The sequence below is a fragment of the Psilocybe cubensis genome, chromosome 7 (genome assembly GCF_017499595.1).
Source record: "Psilocybe cubensis strain MGC-MH-2018 chromosome 7, whole genome shotgun sequence".
NCBI classification, from domain to species: Eukaryota; Fungi; Basidiomycota; class Agaricomycetes; order Agaricales; family Agrocybaceae; genus Psilocybe; species Psilocybe cubensis.
Window position 1 is genome coordinate 3,216,385 of NC_063005.1, and position 17,695 is coordinate 3,234,079.

The following is a 17,695-nucleotide window of genomic DNA, read 5'->3' on the forward strand; positions in this document are numbered from 1 at the left end:
TTCCGGCACGGGCCCACACCCCACTTCTGGTGAAGAGCACGAAGACGGCGAAGCAGAGACCACAGACGCAGCCGATGACGAAGACGAAGACGAAGAGGAGGAAGAAAAATGCCACCTCGAATCCTCTGACATATCGAGGAACGACTTCATATCCTCCTGTACCTCTGTAATATCCCTGCGCGCCCATCCTGACGTCGTCGTCGACGTGGATCTCGACGTTGCCGTCGACCGAGATGTGGCTGTGAAGTTTTGAACGAGCGATCGACAGCGAGTCAGATTTCGCCCTCGACCATGCCGACGGCGCCACCGAATGTGCGCGAGATCCGACTGTGCGAACAGACCGTGCTGACATCGACATCGACATTGGTGCGGACCACGCGGGAGGGTGCTATCGATGGCGTGCGCGATGCAGAGGGTCCGAGGCGGGTTGCAGACCATGCTGACGGTGATATTGACGGTGTAGGAGGCTGTTTTTCCCGCTGTCGATTGCTGCTACTTCCACCAGCTCTCCCGGAGCGGTGGCGCGAGCGTGAGCGAGAGCGGGTCTTGGGGTCTGGTACTCCGTGTACGTGTTGAGCGGTTCTGCGATCTCACTGTCCCAGTCGACTTGCCGTCAGATAGGAGGCTCAAGTTACTACTTGACGGATGGCGCCCTCCATCCCGTGGCTGGTTTGCAGTATAGTCAGCTGAAAGATATGCTGGATCTTTGATACCCGGACCGGTTTGACTATCGCCTACATTTCCATCGCCGTCGTCATCGTCATCGATAACGAGCCACGCAAGCTCTTCTGTGTCGACATCCGTAGGGAGCTGAAGCCGATGAGGGAAACTCTTCTGGCTGTAGAATGACACAGACGTCGCCACGGAAGGCGAGCGCAGCTTTGACCTTCGCTTCTCCATGTTCAGCTGTTTGAGTTGCTGATGGTCTCCATGTGGATGAAGGTATTGAGGACCTGTCTGAGGTTGTGGTTGAGGTCGAAGATTTGATGTCGGGCCGCGCAACGCGTCCACGTCGTTCTCCTGCATTGAAGCAGATGCACATATCGTACGGAACGTCGATTCGTTGGAGTACAGCGATTCAGCAGGACGTGCAGGACGCACAGGAACCACCAGCGGACTCGTTGTTTGTGCATGAACCAGGACGTCCGGTGGAGGAAGAAGAGGAGGATTCGGGACCAAAGTAGCCGTCGAAGATGCAGAAGCATGTCGAACACCATCTACCTCCTTCTCTACCTTCTCCTTCTCCTTTACTTGTACCAGGGCATCGTTTGTTTTTGCTCGCGGCCTGGTGGGCCGGTTTAGCCACAGCGAGTCGGTGTTGAGGTTTGGCAAAAGGAGCACACTTGTCGTCGACATATGCATATTCGTGCGCAGGGTTGGCGTATGTAACCGTGTAGGCCCAGCGGCTACAGGTTTCTGCGTTATCGGAGAACGGCCCTGGCTTTGGCTTCGAACCTTTTCTGATTTTTTCTGAGCCTGCACCTGAGCCTGGGCCTTTGAATTTGCGTTTGACTTGGTTTGCTTCATGTTCTCTGTCTCTTCGATGTACGTGGATGGCCGTGGTCGCCGCGTACGCTGCTCCTTCGCGTCCTGGAGTTTGATCCTAGTAGTGACAGTGGGTTTGGTGGTCGTTGAGGAGGACGAGGTGTAGGAGGAGATGCGCCCAATAATACTATGGGCGTCGCCAATAGTACGCCTCCTCTTCAATCGAGCAGCACCTGAACAAAAGCCAAATCAAACGTCAGCATAAAACATCACATCGCAAAACACATATATGGGAGGCATTTCGTGCGTAAAAAAAGCACAATAGGGAAGAAATGGATGACATACGCCGAGATTCAGATTCCTCCAGGGCAGTTATGTCATCGGCGTCGTATCTTTGGGCCCTCACTGTAGGCGCTGTACCAATGGCAGATCCCGGTTGCAGGCTTGGCCTTCGCGCAAAATAATACGAATATGGAGTTTTGGCCCCAGTCAGTCTGTACACTTCGTACATAGGGAGGAGCTCGTCTTTCACATCGCTATCGCAGTGGTCGGCATGAGGAAACACCACCTTCTTCGTTACAGTAGCCATGGGTGGCAGAGGAGGCTTGGAACGAGGCACTGGTGGTATCGTCGGAATCCGCTTTCGAGTCGACGGCGATGACGGCGAGAGTGACTGTCTCGTCCGCATTGTGTTCGCCTGCCAGTCAGTCGCCCGTCAGTCGGTCGTACGTAGATGTAGTTTCTATTTGACGAAGCAGGTGAGGTAGTGTCAGGGGAGAAACGGGCATAAGCAGGTCAAGATACTGCTACCCGCCCTGACTCGAGATAGTATAGTTAGCTTCACTCTGATTGCTAGAAAGCTTGATCCATGATCCTTGAAATCCCCGACTCTTAACTGACCCAGCCGCATTTAAAGCACGACAAAGCCCGTTCTCGCAGCACTCTGAACCGCAACTACAATTATAGATTTTGTGCATTTCAAGTTATATTTCGAAAGGGTGCGACCTCTTAATGGAGGATGACCCAGTCTGAGATGGATTCTGTACCCGGTTTCCATGAAACTCGTCTATGTAGGTCGGGCACATAACCTGCCCTCACCTAATCAGTAGGAGCAGGAGCAGGAGTACTAGGAATCACTGACTAGCAAGCGCGTCTAGACCCAGGCATTAGGGGACGGGGTAAACGATACACTGAGAAAGTTCGGCCGCGGGCACCTCCTAAAGTCTCATCAGCTGAGGAGTGTGCGCGTTTAGGATGTCCAGGGGCCTCTTCCTTGACTACGACGCAGCACTCGAGGTAGTCTTCTCTTCTTCATGCTCTGGTAAAAATTTCATTTATCAACGAGATGGTGCATTTATCAAAACAGCGGTGTTTCTCTTAAAACATTGTTGACACATGTCAGTGAAGGGCGTCCGGGAAAATGCGAGGACGACTATCACAATCAATTTGGGAATACGGCCTTCACTAATGAGATGACCTGCTATGTCATCTCAGTCTGTTATAAGTGCAATCGTATATCTCTGGAATGAAACTGTTGCCACTTTCGATTGAGATTAAAGCACGGGTAATAATTAAGAAGGTCAAGGATCGCTATTATAGATCAGTGGTGGAAAGAAGACCTTTCCAGATAAAATCCCTAGCGTTTCCACCTGATTCCGTGTACTTGCTAAGGAAAATCTCATCGTAGAATGAGTTATCTAGAACACAGGTCAGCTCATTGACTACTGATCCGGATACCAATGTGCTAACCTTTTCCAATAGCCATGCGTTTCTTCCAGATCTCGAAAACGGCTAGTGCTTCCTGCATACTCAGCTTCGCCGGGACTTCAAGTTTTCTGAGGCCTTCAGTGTACGCCAGCATATCCTTGCTGCGCTTGAGGTATGGAGACACAGGGTATGCATCTAGCTCTTGTAACTGCAGAGCATCGCGGAGTTCAAGAGGCAGAGGGTAGTTGGATTGAGATAGAGAAAGGGCTCCAAAAACTGCACCACGAGCCTAAAAACGGATCAAACAGCGTCAATACTACCCATGACACCAAAACAATTGAAAAGGGGCGCACAAAGTTTCTCCTCCCGGAAGCGTATTCCATGATCATTCTTGGTATTGACAGGTGGTATGACCTAATGGCGTCGAAATGTGGATCTCGGTAAGCGGTCTTACCGTACAAAGCCTGGAAATCGTCAACCGCCAGAAGTACGGGATATCTGTTGAAGCACATATCAGCTTTTGCGATGGTTTTTAACGAACACGAAACTGACTGTGTTTGGACCTCCAAAGATTTCATGACAGCTTCCAGGATAGCGGGAGACTGTCCTATTGATCTCTCCTTCTCCGCGATGGCGATTTCAATAACGGCGGACAGTGGCGTACCGGCGCGCACGGTTTGCCTTTCTAGCACAAGGTCTTCCGACAGCTGGATTTTAGATAACGCGCCTCCGTTAACTGTTAGCATGCGCTGCAAGATCTGGAAGGAATACGAGGGTTGTTGATAGGTTTGTGTGCGGATGTTATACACGTAGGGGGTGGTTGAGTTAACGAGGTTGACGGCTTAGTTGTAACACATCAATACACAGGTATGGGGAACTGGTATAATAATGGCACACCTCGAGGGATATAAATGACCACCCATCCGTCTTGAATAGTACACTCTACAATTTGGAGCAAAAGCACACTCTTCCCTGACCCTGCGCGACCAGCTTAAGCGGAATATTATGAGTCTGCGTCCCCTCGGATAGAAGACGAGACTCACTCAGCACTACACGAGAGTCAAGACTTGGCGTGCCCTTCGAATGGGATACAAACCTCAGAGCTTCTTGGGTGATCTCTCGTACAACATTATATGGTTTGGTGAGAACGGTATACTATGTAAACAGAATTTAGGCTTCAATCATTCTGTAGAATCAGAAAATTTATTTAGATCATACCTCATATTTCAGATTTCTGGGAGCACCATAAACGTTCAATGGGTCAGGACGATTCATTTCGAATTTTCTGATCTGGTAGAGTGACGAGGGAGTACGCGCCACATTACTCTTCAGTGGCAATGATTCAAGGGACCCGACCGTATTTCCATTGAAGAGCTCGTGAACCATCTGTGAGGCTGGAAGTCTTTGCAACTGTTTGAAGGTCTAACGGAGTGCAAATCGCTTAGCGTGGAGAAGTTATGATGTTTTGAAAAACATACAGGTATTTTCCTCCTCAGTTTTTCATTTGGGTCCTTCTTTTGAAAGTATCCGGGTTCTGAAAAACGGTCAATATGCTGGTATTTATGAAAAAGGGCGTCATACGCGAGGGTGTCCCAGGAACTGGACGCGTGGAGGAATGTCTCCGCGGCACAACAGCTCCAGAGCGTCCTAGGACCACTGCTGCCGCTGCCGTGGTTGCCGTTGACCTGGAAGGTCCTGCTCTAGCTGCAGGAGCCAGAAGCGACATTTTGGAACTGAAAACACGAAAATGTTGGGCATTGAATGACGTTGGCTGAAGATGTTTCTTGGAAAGTACCTTGTTATGAGTTGGTATATGGTAGGATATTGGGAGTTCCTACGCCGAAGATGAAGAAACGCGGTCGGCGTGGACGTTGGGGGAGGCCACTGCCAGCGACGATGAGCGAGGAACTGTCGACGGTCGGAAGAGAAAATAAGTCACGGGACCATGGAAGTTCAGACGCCGCCAAACCCGATTGTTGCCGAGCTTGTGCCGCTTCAAGGTACACTTCCTCCCATTGCGTACCAATATCATTTTTGAACATTTCTCACTTTTCCTTATACTTGAGTTGCCCCAAATCTATCGTACGGCTTCGAGAGGCTTAAATTGTGTCATTTTCCTATCGCCACTAAGCGACTAATTTCATCCTATCGTTACAATTGCTCGCATGCGACCTCTTGATCATGCGTTTATGGCGCCTGGACTTGCAATCCGAGGTATGGTCTCAAGACTTACTAGCAGTGCATGAAATTTTAGGTTTTGTTTTTTCGCTGGAGTGAAATTCATTGTTATAAACTGTGGAGCATTTAACGACCACCCTCTGGAGCCTTCCCTGAATCAAGTGACCGAATCGATTTCCCTAAATCCTGTTCCAACGCACGCGTAGCAATCATCAGCTAAATCACGACAATGATCGATGGATTAAGTGTGAACTTTGGCTGGTGTGTTGCTGCGTGATTTGCTTCTGAGGACATTCTTACTGACGGGCCGTTCGCTCTGGATATCTCGGGGACAGAATTTTTGGCTTGCTAGATCCATTCGATCAGGGCAGGAAATTAACTGGTGATTCCTAGTCCACAGTTATGTTTTTGAACCTGAAAGGTGTAGAAGCGTTAGTCTACCCACTAATTATAAAGCGAGGTCAAAAAGATGTTAAGTGTCCTGAGCGCTCTTTGAACACGCCCAATTCAAGTGGGAACAACTCCCCGAGTGAACAGCCACGCAGACCAAGTACTAGACCTTTCTGTAAACAAATCAGTTTAATTGAACTTCAATTCATCAGAGGGTTAGACCGATAGTCATCAATAATGTGTGTCTTTTGTTTGAATAGATATATTGTACAAAAAGATATTGATTGACTAGCACTGTAATGGAATCGTGGATCGGTTGGATGCGCTCGACTTCACCACACCAGGGGGCTAAGAGATCTATGACAGTAGAACGTCGGCTTCATCCAGCTTCGACCTTCGATCTTGGGATTCCTGGGAAATTCAGTTAAAGTTGACAAACTCCTAATACAAATACGAAAGCTCGCACACCTCTGTGCCCATCGTGACAAGCGTCAGCACAACCACGAACGCCATGACCGTCAACAACGACGGCAAAAACGCATACACGAATAGCGAAGAAGTTATCAGTGCAGCTGCAGGTGACACCGCAGTCTGTTCTGCGCTGTTGCGCCGCTGACGATTTCGAGTGGGCGGCGACGAGCTGGTGAGGGCGTACATAGACTCTGCACTTCGTTTGGTGCGCTTTGTGATGGCACGCGATGTCCGTGGGGGAAACTCGACACTGGAAGCGGAACTCTGCCGCGGATGAGAACGCGTCTGCTGCACCCAGTTGGATACGCGGCGCTGGGATGCAAGGTACTCGTAGTACCTCGGGGGGTATGTGTCGCTATCTGCCATTTGTTCAGATAAAGAGGTACGAAGTCGCGATGGATGTAGTCGTTGTCAAAGGTATAGGTAGGGTATATGAAGTTGCATTATGGGATATATGCAGTCTCTTTCATATAGCAATAAACCACAGACCACGAAAAGGTACACGTCTGAAAGATTCGATTCAGTGTCAGTTTCAGGCCAGGGTGGGATCATAGAATATATGAATTTCGCATTGACAGGGTGCGTTTGCCTTGCGCATTGAGCGCAGTAGAGAGTCATTCACTATGCGTGATTCACAGCATGGGTCAGCTGTGAGGGAGTCTGGAAACATATGAGGAAGGAGGAAGACTTCACTAGCATGATTCTTTATACAGGTAAGAGGGACATCTTGAAAGTGCATTGACACCTCGTTGTTTCAATGACCTGTAGCAGTGCCGCAGAAGCTTATCTTGAAGACAGGTGCAGACAATGGCAAGTGTTAGCTCATGTACCAGGGACGCTTGGTTTCAGGTTGGCAACGCATTGCGCAAACGCGGTACGGTTACTTATAGCGTCCTTCGTCACGATTAATTTTATAGTCATCATGACTATGTACTTGACGTTTATTACATAATTTTGCTTTCATTTCTACTAACGAAAGATACCTCGGTAGCAGCTTCCAGAAATAGTAATTACAAGTGACACTTCCGTGAAAAACATAAGAAGACATACCTTGAAAGGTAGCTTTTTAACTGATCTAATAGATAATGTTCTAGCGTGTTTTCAGTAAGAATTTGAAGGAAAGGTTGAAAATTGTCTATTTCCGAAGCATGAAATGTATCTTTTTATATACTTACATAGACTTTAATATTCATATTCATATTTCAAACGGCGACTAGAAAACTTACTACCAATACCATATTCCGGCGTCGGCTGAAGATTTTTATCACGTAAGATGTATGTAATCTGCCCGTCACAGTAATTCAGGGGTCCGCTTTCACCCACCGCATCATCTAACTGACTAACTCTGTTAAAAGAAGCGCCCGCCAACAGCTAAGGCAAAACCGACTACCGAAGAACAACATAGGGTCATCGAAATCATCCCAAAAATACACCAAAAAACCTACCAACTATTCCTCCTGTTGTTTTTCCGACCGTAATTAAGGAGAAAATCTTAGCCATGGCGCCAAGACTTTACTAAAAGATGTTCAATAATTCGGGACAAAAACAATGGGCAACGGCCAGAGGCGCTGAACACAGCTGGACCCTCGCCAAGCGCATCCAAGCGTTGGATACGCCCTGGTACACCGGGGTTCACATCATCCTCCACCTTGACTCGTTTCTTAGTTCTGCACAGCCGTTGTCATAGGTCCTCTTTATTCTTCCTGTATTTCAACCATTCGCCTCTCCACCGAAGAACAGGACCTTTCCTTTCAGATATACAACTCCCATTCCTCATGCGTTTCCTCAGTAATGCCCTTCTGTTCTTAACGACCAGTACCCTTTTCCTCGCAAGCACTCTCGCCATTGAGAGGTACGCTGCTTTCTTAATGACCTTTCGCGCAGCCTGCTGAAATCATCCTAGGCAGGAATGTGGCTCATACGCATCCGCTGACAAGATAGAAGCCTCAGAGCTGGCAATCAAAGCTCATGCTGCAGAGTTTCGTCAAGGGCGCCGCGCGGAGATGAAGGACTACGTTTTCGATGTGTATTTTAATGTGATTGCGAAGAACATGTCGTTAGCCGGGGGATGGGTGCCGTGAGTAATCATTATCTGGACTGCTACGAGCATTTAGTAATGCATGTGTTTTTGCGGGTTGTCGTCACTTTACAGACAAAAGCAGATCGACGACCAGATGGCGTTGCTGAACAAGGCGTATGTGGGGACAGGCATTTCGTGGAAACTCGTCAACGTCACCCGCGTCCTGAGTCGTTACTGGCATGAAACTGTGACTCTTGGAGAGTGCGTCGTCATTCCTCTTTTTGGTTTCATGAAGCTTATTATGTACTCTTTTTATGTGTATAAAGGCCACAAGCTATCCAAATGGCGCGTTCCTTTAGAAAAGGAAAATCCACCGCATTTAACGTTTATACTGTCGGGTAAGGGCCTACTTTCATACGCCTCATTTCACCTCATTTACACTCCCATCTATACAGTTTCTACACAGAGGCTTTGAACGGATACTCCGCGTTCCCTATCGACTATCGCACAGACCCATATGAAGACGGTTGTGTGCTGCTCTTCGAGACACTTCCAGGAGGCGTCAGCAGGGAACGCCAGGGCGGCACGCTCATCCACGAAGCTGGTCACTGGCTCGGGTTGTACCACACGTTCCAGGTACGTTTAATCTCTTTCCTTTCTTTCATCGTTCTCACCTGTGTACAGGGTGGTTGCGTAGGTCTAGGAGATCGCGTTGCAGACACCCCGCCCAGTTTGAAAGCATCATCTGGTTGCCCCGACTTTGTCGACTCGTGTCCTGGAGACGGGCCTGATCCAATCCGTAAGTCCCTCGTTTCTATAATGTATATATTCCCTTACACGATGCAGACAACTACATGGATTACACAAATGATACATGCCGCACCGAGTTCACCCCCGGCCAGATCCAACGCATCCAGGACTCGATGGCGACGTATCGCAGTGACCCAACGATCTGAGCATCATCAATCGTTTTCTCTCATTTTGACGACACCAGCAGAAATTGTACAGATACCCTGATCTGGATTAGGAATTGAAATTGAACCTGACGCGTAAGGCCGAGGAATTGATCATGGACTTTTATTCTCGCTCTCCATCTTGCTTGTGCTTAATATCCCCTATTATATCTGTTATCATACCGGAGGCCGAGTTTCCACTATGCATCGCACGTGGCACGCGGGTGGTGGATGTGGATGTTAGGTTGTATATCTGTTTCTTTTGTAAGGTACAAAAGTAGTACTTTTGTACCTTTTGGATACGTGATGAAATGAAATTATCTTAATGCTACTACAGAGCCCTTCTAATTAACTAAATGCCTTTTGGTCTGGCGAACTAACTGTACTTGGGGTCAGAGATTCAAAGTAAGTCCAAGTTCACATGGTGCGACGCGTCTTCTGACGCGTCGCGTCCAACATCAAACGTCATAACTATATCCACATGGAACATATCAGATACAAAAGAGTTGTAAATAGGAAGCACATCTAATCCGGCATATTTCTGCGAAGTAGTATGAGTGAATCTACCGAGGTATATCTAAGACGGAACCAGTGACCACCGCCACGGCGTCCTTCTTTGTATACACCCGTAGTCCTAAAACCAGGGATAGTTGCTTCTCATCCTCGTACGTAATGGAATTGCTGTGAGCAGCATCCGAAGCAGGGGCCTCTGTGACTGCGGTAGATATACCAGGAGTTTCAGATGTTGAAGCGTTGTGTTTTGGAAACAATGTAGGGGAGTGTTGCGAAATGTCGTATGGTGCTGCTGAATCATTCTGTGGTCTGGGTTTGGCGGGTGTCCCCACGGTCCTCTTTACGGTAGTGACTGTGGTAGTCGTAGTAGTCGTAGTAGTCTTTGTGAGGTTGTTCGTGTCTGGTGCCGGGTTCTCTGCGCTATTGGGTATCTGGGACTGTAAATCTCGTTCTATAATCGCACGCAACGAGGTTGGTAGAAATTTCTTCTCCTCCCTTGTTATGATATCAGTATAGCCCTGTAGTAGCAGCACTAGGATCATATCATTTTATCACGTACCCGAGTGTATAGTCTGCGTGAATAGTGAATAGGTGGTAAATCCGCGGTGAGTATTTATGCAATGCAGGATAGTAAAAAATAACCCTGTTTCTGACTTACTGGATGCTATCATTCTGCTCTCAACTCGCTGGGACAGCATGCGAGATAACTTGCGGTAGTCCATTGTAGGCAGGCTATCCTCAAAGTATGTCTGTACGCAGGCGTTTATTTAATGAAATCCCGAGAATTGGACCACACTTCATTAAAAGACGCACTGTGTCACCATAGTATAAACGATCAATCCTCGGCTTCATTTTTAAAGAAAACAAAGAATGGGCGGTATTAAATAAAAGGGACGGGAGTAAGTGATATAACTTGACTCACATATACCGCATATTTACCAGCTTCTAATTCGAGCTCACAGCTTACGCTTCTCTCACAGATCGCCCCACTGTATGTGTGGTTTTGCGTCTCCTGTTTATCAAGTCTGTAGAGTACAAACTCTAGAGTGTGGTACTGATGCTGGTGAGTAATATGCTTGAAGTACCGTTCGTCGAGAGATGTAAGTGCAATGATTGCGCTTGTTCTTTTGGGCAGATCGAAGTAGACTGGGATGACATGTTAAGAATGGCAATGTGTTGCTCACAAAAAAGAATGAAAAACGTACAAACGACCTCTCCGTGACTCCATGAGCATAGCGGAGATCTGGGAGGAAGCCGAAGCCAATACGTCGACATAACCCAGCTGGAGTCCAATATAATTGTCCGCTGAACTGAGGCCCATACCTGTAGAAAGTCTGAGTCTGCATAGAGGCACCAATGCATCAATAAAGCCGGAGGTTGTTCTCTACAGACGATATGGAATACTTACACTCCATGACAAACTCGCCGTCGTCACCTAGGATGTGGTCAAGCTCTGTGAGGATCGCACGGCCTTCATCCCCATTCCATTCTTTGGAGCCGTCGGACCATGCTCCTGTCCACTCCTCTTTACCCCAGGGATTTCGCAAGACCACAAACCTCCTCCCACGACATTCCTTAACCCTGAGGATGGAATAAGCATGGCTACCGTAAAGGCCGCCCACCGTCGCTGCAGAATTTCCACTTCGCCATTCCGTTAAAGCGGGGAACGAGACACCGTACAAATGAGTTTCTGAGTTGTTTGAGTAGAGCAACTCATCCTTCCAGAATTTATCTGGATCAAGTATATCCTGTTATATGGGCCATAGTTGCCTTTAGCTACGGATAATCATGTGAAATTTACTCACGCAAACTTTGAACGTGGTTGAGATGCCCCTGCCAGTGAAATGATACATATCAGTATAACCAATGACCAATAGCTTTGTAATTATACGCGCCCAGTAAGATCTTCGACACCCTCATTCATTCTTCCCCCATTAAGTGAGGCGTAGTCGCCATGTAGTTTGGCATATGCTTTCTCAATCAATGGTACCCACGTCTCTCCGCTGGTCCCCGAGCGCGCAAAATACAGACCTTTCCCCCCCTTCCTAGCCAAGCTATTGTAGAGGTCTTTATCATCATGATAGAGGGATTTCTCCTCTTGGCTAAGACCTTCGAACTTGGGAAGAGACCAGAATAACTGGCTGATGGAAACAACGGTAAGAAGCAGCCAAAACCTGGGCCAACATGGAATTTCAGGGAGAAAACTCACTCATCAATCACAACATTCACCCACTGACTATTTTTAAAGAATATGAAGCCGTAGACACCAACTTCCTGATCGCGCTGCGTGATTCCAAATATTATCATCTATTGCTAGATCCTGATGCGCCGACAGTAAAACAGATGCAGGACGTACGCCTATACACGATTTCTCTACCAGACCTGGGAAGGCCGCCATAGTTGCAAGTGCGGATAGAAACCAGCAATTGCCCAGCTTTCCCTGAACAATGTCACTCGAGTGAGGAGCGCCGACAAAAAACTTTGGATCCTCGAAGATTTCGGACACTCTTCGTACATCAGGAGGATTGGTCGTTTTGTCGCCCGTTAAGCCGTACAAACACCTCACTGTGTCGTTCTCTAAATCAAATTCGATGTCGCTAGGATAATAAAAGGTAAATGAAGGCACTTTTAAAATGACGATAAACCGTTGAACGATGGAGAGCTCACCGGAACTTCCTGTTTGCTGCCCTGCATTCTTTTGCTATCCGTTCTACTTTCTCCTTACAATCTTTAAGCGCCTGTTGGAGCTCCTCGGTTACAATCAATCCAACTTGTGGCGGCGGCGGTGTACTTGGTAGTATAGAAGAATCAGTCATCGTATTTCTTCGAGTTGGCTGCGCGATGTTCCAAGGTTCCGAATCTTTAGGTGCAGGAGGATAGTGGCCAAGTGCCATCTTGCCTGAGGTCAGAGGTTCATAAATGGAATGGGAGAGCGTAGCAGTATTGATAACATTGTCAGATAATGGTGAAGAACCTGAGGACTCGGAGGAAATATGGGCAGGTAATGAGTAGACTGAGAGGCTCATGGACTTTGGTTCCAGTGTGCGTTTACACTCCTGTTGGAGCAGCTTCCGTCCGAGTTATCGTAGCTCAGAGAAACGGAAAAGGACCTCTCAATGTCCGTGTTTGAACGACCTCGGACCGCAGCATTATATGAGTCCAAAAGTGCAACATGCACACAACAAACAAGATGACGGGTGTTGATACCGAGTTGGTTTTTAGTTGATCCGACTGCTTTGAGGCTGTGTAATCGCAAGCCGCGTCAATTATGTACACTTCACGTTAGCTGTAGGGTTGAATCGGACGGTTTACCCTCACGACGGGCTAAGATGGCGTCAGAAAGTCAGAAATACAGCCTCAACACATTGGTGTACTGAACAAACAATTCGACAGGATTAACCTCCCTACATGTTCCGCTGACCACGTAAGCAGGCTATCGCAGAATTGTTGGCCAAATTGAGGGGGTATGTTTCCGATCATCAAGGACAGAGAAAAAATTTGACGCTTTCTAGTTGCTTGAAACTATTTTTTGTTCCTAACATTGTTAAGACAATGGAAGGCCAGACTAAGTGGTGGTAGTGAAACTCGGAGTGCAGCAACGAGCCACGTAGGCTGACACATAAAATAATAACAACAGATCCAGAACGGAGAACATGAGTATACGAGGTCCGGGAACATACAATATGTATCAATATCAAAGCGACGTTCATGTTCACTCCAGTTGATCAAGATGTATGATGAGTCGAGGGGTATGAATTACAGGGAATATTTTAATACAGTACATGTTGACATTTAACGCTCTTCTCGAGCTGTTCTAAAATAACCTGGCATTCGATTCATGAATTTTCAGAATCTTCCTTCTGATCAGAGTCAACCTTCAACCTCCCTACCACTACCGTCGGGACATCCTTATGTGTATATACCCGGAGGCCGACACATACTGTATTCGGGTCATCGTGGTCGATTTCAACCTTGCCTTTAGGTACATCTTCACCCTTGGTCGCTGAACTACCACCATACCTCGGACTGGAACCGCGATAGCGAGAGCGCGATGTGTCAGGAATGTTGGGAACTTCCGGGGTCACATTTGGCAAGGCGGGTGTTGATATACCGTTTGTAGTTGGGGTAGGATCAACGGTAGTGGGAGGAAGTGGAATGGACGTAGGTTTCTCAGGAGGAGATTCCTTTTGCAAGGCCACCTTTTTTCCAACAACGACTGTCTCGACCTTCGTAGTTGTGGTAGTGGTCGTGGTCGTAACGGTGCCGTCTTCAGAAACCTCTTCTACTACCTTGGTGACGACTTCACCTTCGGCCTTTTTCTTCTTTTCGTACTCTTCCAAATCACGTTGAATGAGAGATTCCAATGTAGTAGGAAGGTATTTGGCCTGATCTCTGCAAAAAAAAGAAATTAGATAATTCTAGGTTAACGACCTTGAACTAGTACGGTAACGGACTCTGCCTTGAAATCTAACAGACAATATTCAATTCGTGTATCCTGAGGGGGAGAGGAAATACTCACTAGAAGCAATCGAATTACTCTTCGCACGCTGCATCATGATGCGTGACATCTTCCTAAGCATCCATTCATCAACGTATTTCTTGTCCTGAAATTGTATTAGGTTTGAGATAGTAAAGACCGGTAAAGGGATACGAACATCGTCTTCATTTTTATCCAACGATCTATCCAGGCGAACGTAAACGATATAATCTCCTGCTTCCAATTCAATTTCTAGGTGTACATTGCGAAGGTAAAAGTCGGAGTGTGGTGATTCTGCGATAGGCTCTTTTTCGCCTTGCTTGACGAGGGCGAAGTCCAGAGTCCAAGAAGCTCTACCAGATATGTCACGGAAATATCGAGTATCGAGCTGAGAAAGTACTATCACGGCGTTCGATCGACTAGCCAGTGAAAAGGTAACTATTGAGAGGTAAGCATCCATATATGACGATTGAGTATGAATCTAACATACATGATACATCGCCGTATGTCCATGCAGCTGGAAGAGGCGGTACAGTGACTTGAAGCCATTGAGAAGTCATCCTCCAATCCGAATCGAATAAAATTGTTCGATCAATCTGTCCAAAGCTCTCTAGCCAATCCGAGTCTATGGACCTTTTAATGTCTGTTAGCTGTAACAGCGAATAACTTACATTCCATGACAAACTGGCCGTCATCTCCAAACTGATGGCCAAGTTGAGGTAGATATTCAAGCCACTCGTGTGTCCATTCTTTGGAACCGTCTGACCATCGACCCGTCCATTCAGATTTACCCCAGGGATTGCGGACAACGACGAATCTTTTCCCATTGCACTCGACCGCTCGAAGTACGGAGTATGCATGGTTTCCTACCAGACCTTGAACTTTAGCGTTACTCACGCCACTGCGTGTGCCATCCAGATTGTTGAAGGAGCATCCGAACAGTCTATCTTTATTGGCGCGACCAAGCTCCTCATCCCAGAAACGATCGGGATCCAATATATCCTAAGGGATATCCCGTTAAAGGAGGAGTAATAAAGAAATGTCAATGACAGTACCTTGCTCTGTAATACGGTTGATACGCCACTAGATGTATCACTTTATGAGCGTCAACATGTTGTTATTATTTAGTAACTGCTCACCCAGTTAAGTCCTCAATCGCATCGCACTCTTGCCCTCCCAATAAATGCGAATAGCACCCATGGAGCTTTGCATATGCCTTTTCAATCAGAGGTACCCATGTTTCGCCTGCAGTCCCTGACTTAGCGAAGTATAACGATTTCCCACCTTTCCTTGCGGACTTGTTATAGGTATCTTTGTCGTAGTGATACAGTTCTTGCTCGGAACTTTTAAGCTCCTCGTATTTGGGGACACGTGTGTAGAGCATGCTGTAGGTTGTTTAGATGGATTTAAAAAAAGTATGAAGGCTGAACTTACTCATCGATAATGACAGTAACCCAAGCATCATCTCTGAAGAAGATAAAACCATATACGCCGACTTTTTCGTCGCGCTGGATTTGATTCCCAGTTAGGCCGTGACAAGAGATAAAAATAGCAAGGGGGCCAGGAACGTACAGCGACGCAGAACTTTTCTACCAGGCCTGGAGCCGTGGATACAGTGGCCAGAGCAGATAGAAACCAGCAGTCTCCTAATGCTCCTTGGATGATGTCGTTCGAATCCGCAGCTCCTCCCACAAAGAATTGGGGGTTATCGAAGATCTGAGTGACCCTGTGTACATCAGCCGGCGGTGTGTTGACTGAATCTCCATTCAAGACGAAGAGACCGTAGAGGCATCTGTTCTGATCGTTCTCGAGATCAAATTCGATATCTCTGGAAAGCGCTCGTCATGAGAAGCTGATATCATGTGAGAAACCAATACCTAAAAGCGTACCTGAACTTGCGGTTCTTTGCACGACATTCTTTTGCAATTCGTTCAACCTTTTTCCTACATTCTTCAATGGCATTTTCCAATTCCTTTGTCACAAGTAAACCAGCCTCTTGCTTAGCGAAGGTTTTAGTGTCGGGCTTGATTTCTGTAGTAATTTCAGTGGTGGTTATTGTGGTAGTCGCCATCTGGAAGGTGGGGAGATTGAGGTTGTGCGGTGAGTGGCATCAAGCTTATATAGATTCAATAACGCGGAGATGAGGGCTGTCAAAATCCGATATCTCGACATAAGATCCAAACGGAGAGTGTTGGGCGCTAGAGCATGTATTTGATTTGCCCCTATCTGGTAGTATGGCACGATGAGATTACTCACATGCTATGCGTGTGCTACCCGAGGGTCATATTCATCGCATTTTTTCTCAGCAACCTCGTCAGATTGACTCGCGCGCGGCACGGATTGGGGTCCTTGCGAGAAAAAGACCTTGAATGACCGTTGAGAACTGTAAGAAGGCCGTACGTGGCCTATGTCGGAGCTGTATCCTCACCCCGAGCCCCATTCGGCACGGAGAAAACGGGTGATGACTACATGATCTTGAACCGCCAATTTTGACCTAACCTGTACTGCATCAATACGATTTGAAGCAAGGTCAGAAAGTACTACCCGAAGGGTTACCACGAAGGCGATGCACCATTCAAGTGTACAAGCGAATCTACAAGGCCTGATGAAGGAAACGAGCAAGTACAAGAAAGGAATCCGTCTCATAGCATCTCAAAAAAAGATAAATGGTTCGGCATGTCCCTAACTGTCATTAATGGTTTCGGTTTGGAGCTTGTCAATATATGAATTCGAATGGTGCACATTGGGAGCTTACCACGCCTGCCACTGACTGTCTTCGACAGTTCAGGTTGATCATCACAACATTTTGTGGGACAGGAGCTAGAATTTAGAAAGTGGATTTCCGGCGCCAATCAATCCTTCTGCGAATTAGTCGGCGATAAAAACACCTTGCAGCATCTCGAGTCAGTTAGACGAAGCAACGTTGGAGAGTTCTAGTGATTCTTCTATGACTTGTCCATGACTCACTGAAGGAGTGGGCAAATGCAAGTGGCTGTGCAAATGCATTACCAAACATTTTACGTCACGTGATGAGGTCGCGTCTACTTTGACGCCGCGCGTGAGTGGAAAGAGATAGGTACATAAGTCGTATACGCCGGGTTCGGATTCATATTTGAGTGACACCAGTAAGCGATGGATTAAATTCTTATCTGATAAAGAGAAAAAGCTTAGTCTAACAAGTATTAGGCCTGAGATATTACCTGGGAATGACTAACAGTTAAACAATCTACGTGATGAACTCTTTTAACAGGAGTCAACACATTGGAAAGTTTGGTTTCTAAAACTTTGTCTCAATTTTGGCATTTCTTACGGTACTGTGTTTATTCAACTGCAATCCCAACTGTGATGGAGCCCACCCAACGGAGAACAATAACGCGATAAAAATAGAATTTGTGTGGTTGCCAAGAACAGGTATATCACTGAGTGTGACTAAAGGTGAAGTATAAGCATTGGACTATGTAACTAGAAGTCATATTGGCTGTTTTGGTATACTAGGCCACC

The 17,695-nt window shown here is 47.0% G+C and overlaps 6 protein-coding genes across 6 annotated transcripts; 1 reads left to right on the forward strand and 5 right to left on the reverse strand.

The window, feature by feature from the left end:
* Nucleotides 1–492: 492 nt before the first annotated feature.
* Nucleotides 493–2,173, reverse strand: JR316_0008512 (uncharacterized protein; the record flags this gene model as incomplete). The annotated part of the gene is made up of 2 exons (XM_047894226.1): nucleotides 493–1,718; nucleotides 1,831–2,173. 2 exons carry the CDS (start codon nucleotides 2,171–2,173, stop codon nucleotides 493–495), a joined length of 1,569 nt encoding a protein of 522 aa, XP_047747541.1.
* Nucleotides 2,174–3,078: 905 nt separating this feature from the next.
* Nucleotides 3,079–4,918, reverse strand: JR316_0008513 (37S ribosomal protein S23, mitochondrial; the record flags this gene model as incomplete). Its single annotated transcript, XM_047894227.1, has 9 exons — nucleotides 3,079–3,182; nucleotides 3,235–3,481; nucleotides 3,546–3,690; nucleotides 3,745–4,033; nucleotides 4,090–4,182; nucleotides 4,236–4,347; nucleotides 4,411–4,614; nucleotides 4,671–4,726; nucleotides 4,774–4,918. 9 exons carry the CDS (start codon nucleotides 4,916–4,918, stop codon nucleotides 3,079–3,081), a joined length of 1,395 nt encoding a protein of 464 aa, XP_047747542.1.
* A 1,199-nt stretch (nucleotides 4,919–6,117) lies between these two features.
* On the reverse strand, nucleotides 6,118–6,597 carry JR316_0008514 (uncharacterized protein; the record flags this gene model as incomplete). The annotated part of the gene is made up of 2 exons (XM_047894228.1): nucleotides 6,118–6,171; nucleotides 6,229–6,597. The coding sequence occupies 2 exons, from the start codon at nucleotides 6,595–6,597 to the stop codon at nucleotides 6,118–6,120; spliced, it is 423 nt and encodes a 140-aa protein (XP_047747543.1).
* A 1,409-nt stretch (nucleotides 6,598–8,006) lies between these two features.
* Nucleotides 8,007–9,207, forward strand: JR316_0008515 (Extracellular metalloprotease; the record flags this gene model as incomplete). The annotated part of the gene is made up of 6 exons (XM_047894229.1): nucleotides 8,007–8,083; nucleotides 8,135–8,308; nucleotides 8,384–8,512; nucleotides 8,707–8,887; nucleotides 8,936–9,050; nucleotides 9,098–9,207. The coding sequence occupies 6 exons, from the start codon at nucleotides 8,007–8,009 to the stop codon at nucleotides 9,205–9,207; spliced, it is 786 nt and encodes a 261-aa protein (XP_047747544.1).
* A 560-nt stretch (nucleotides 9,208–9,767) lies between these two features.
* JR316_0008516 (Calpain-9) lies at nucleotides 9,768–12,743 on the reverse strand (the record flags this gene model as incomplete). The annotated part of the gene is made up of 11 exons (XM_047894230.1): nucleotides 9,768–10,212; nucleotides 10,277–10,289; nucleotides 10,376–10,466; nucleotides 10,531–10,563; nucleotides 10,640–10,863; nucleotides 10,927–11,040; nucleotides 11,126–11,465; nucleotides 11,609–11,858; nucleotides 11,927–12,000; nucleotides 12,074–12,314; nucleotides 12,385–12,743. 11 exons carry the CDS (start codon nucleotides 12,741–12,743, stop codon nucleotides 9,768–9,770), a joined length of 2,184 nt encoding a protein of 727 aa, XP_047747545.1.
* Nucleotides 12,744–13,553: 810 nt separating this feature from the next.
* Nucleotides 13,554–16,265, reverse strand: JR316_0008517 (Calpain; the record flags this gene model as incomplete). The annotated part of the gene is made up of 11 exons (XM_047894231.1): nucleotides 13,554–14,109; nucleotides 14,172–14,184; nucleotides 14,237–14,321; nucleotides 14,373–14,632; nucleotides 14,685–14,819; nucleotides 14,866–15,196; nucleotides 15,250–15,277; nucleotides 15,334–15,579; nucleotides 15,629–15,702; nucleotides 15,767–16,022; nucleotides 16,084–16,265. The coding sequence occupies 11 exons, from the start codon at nucleotides 16,263–16,265 to the stop codon at nucleotides 13,554–13,556; spliced, it is 2,166 nt and encodes a 721-aa protein (XP_047747546.1).
* Nucleotides 16,266–17,695: the final 1,430 nt, after the last annotated feature.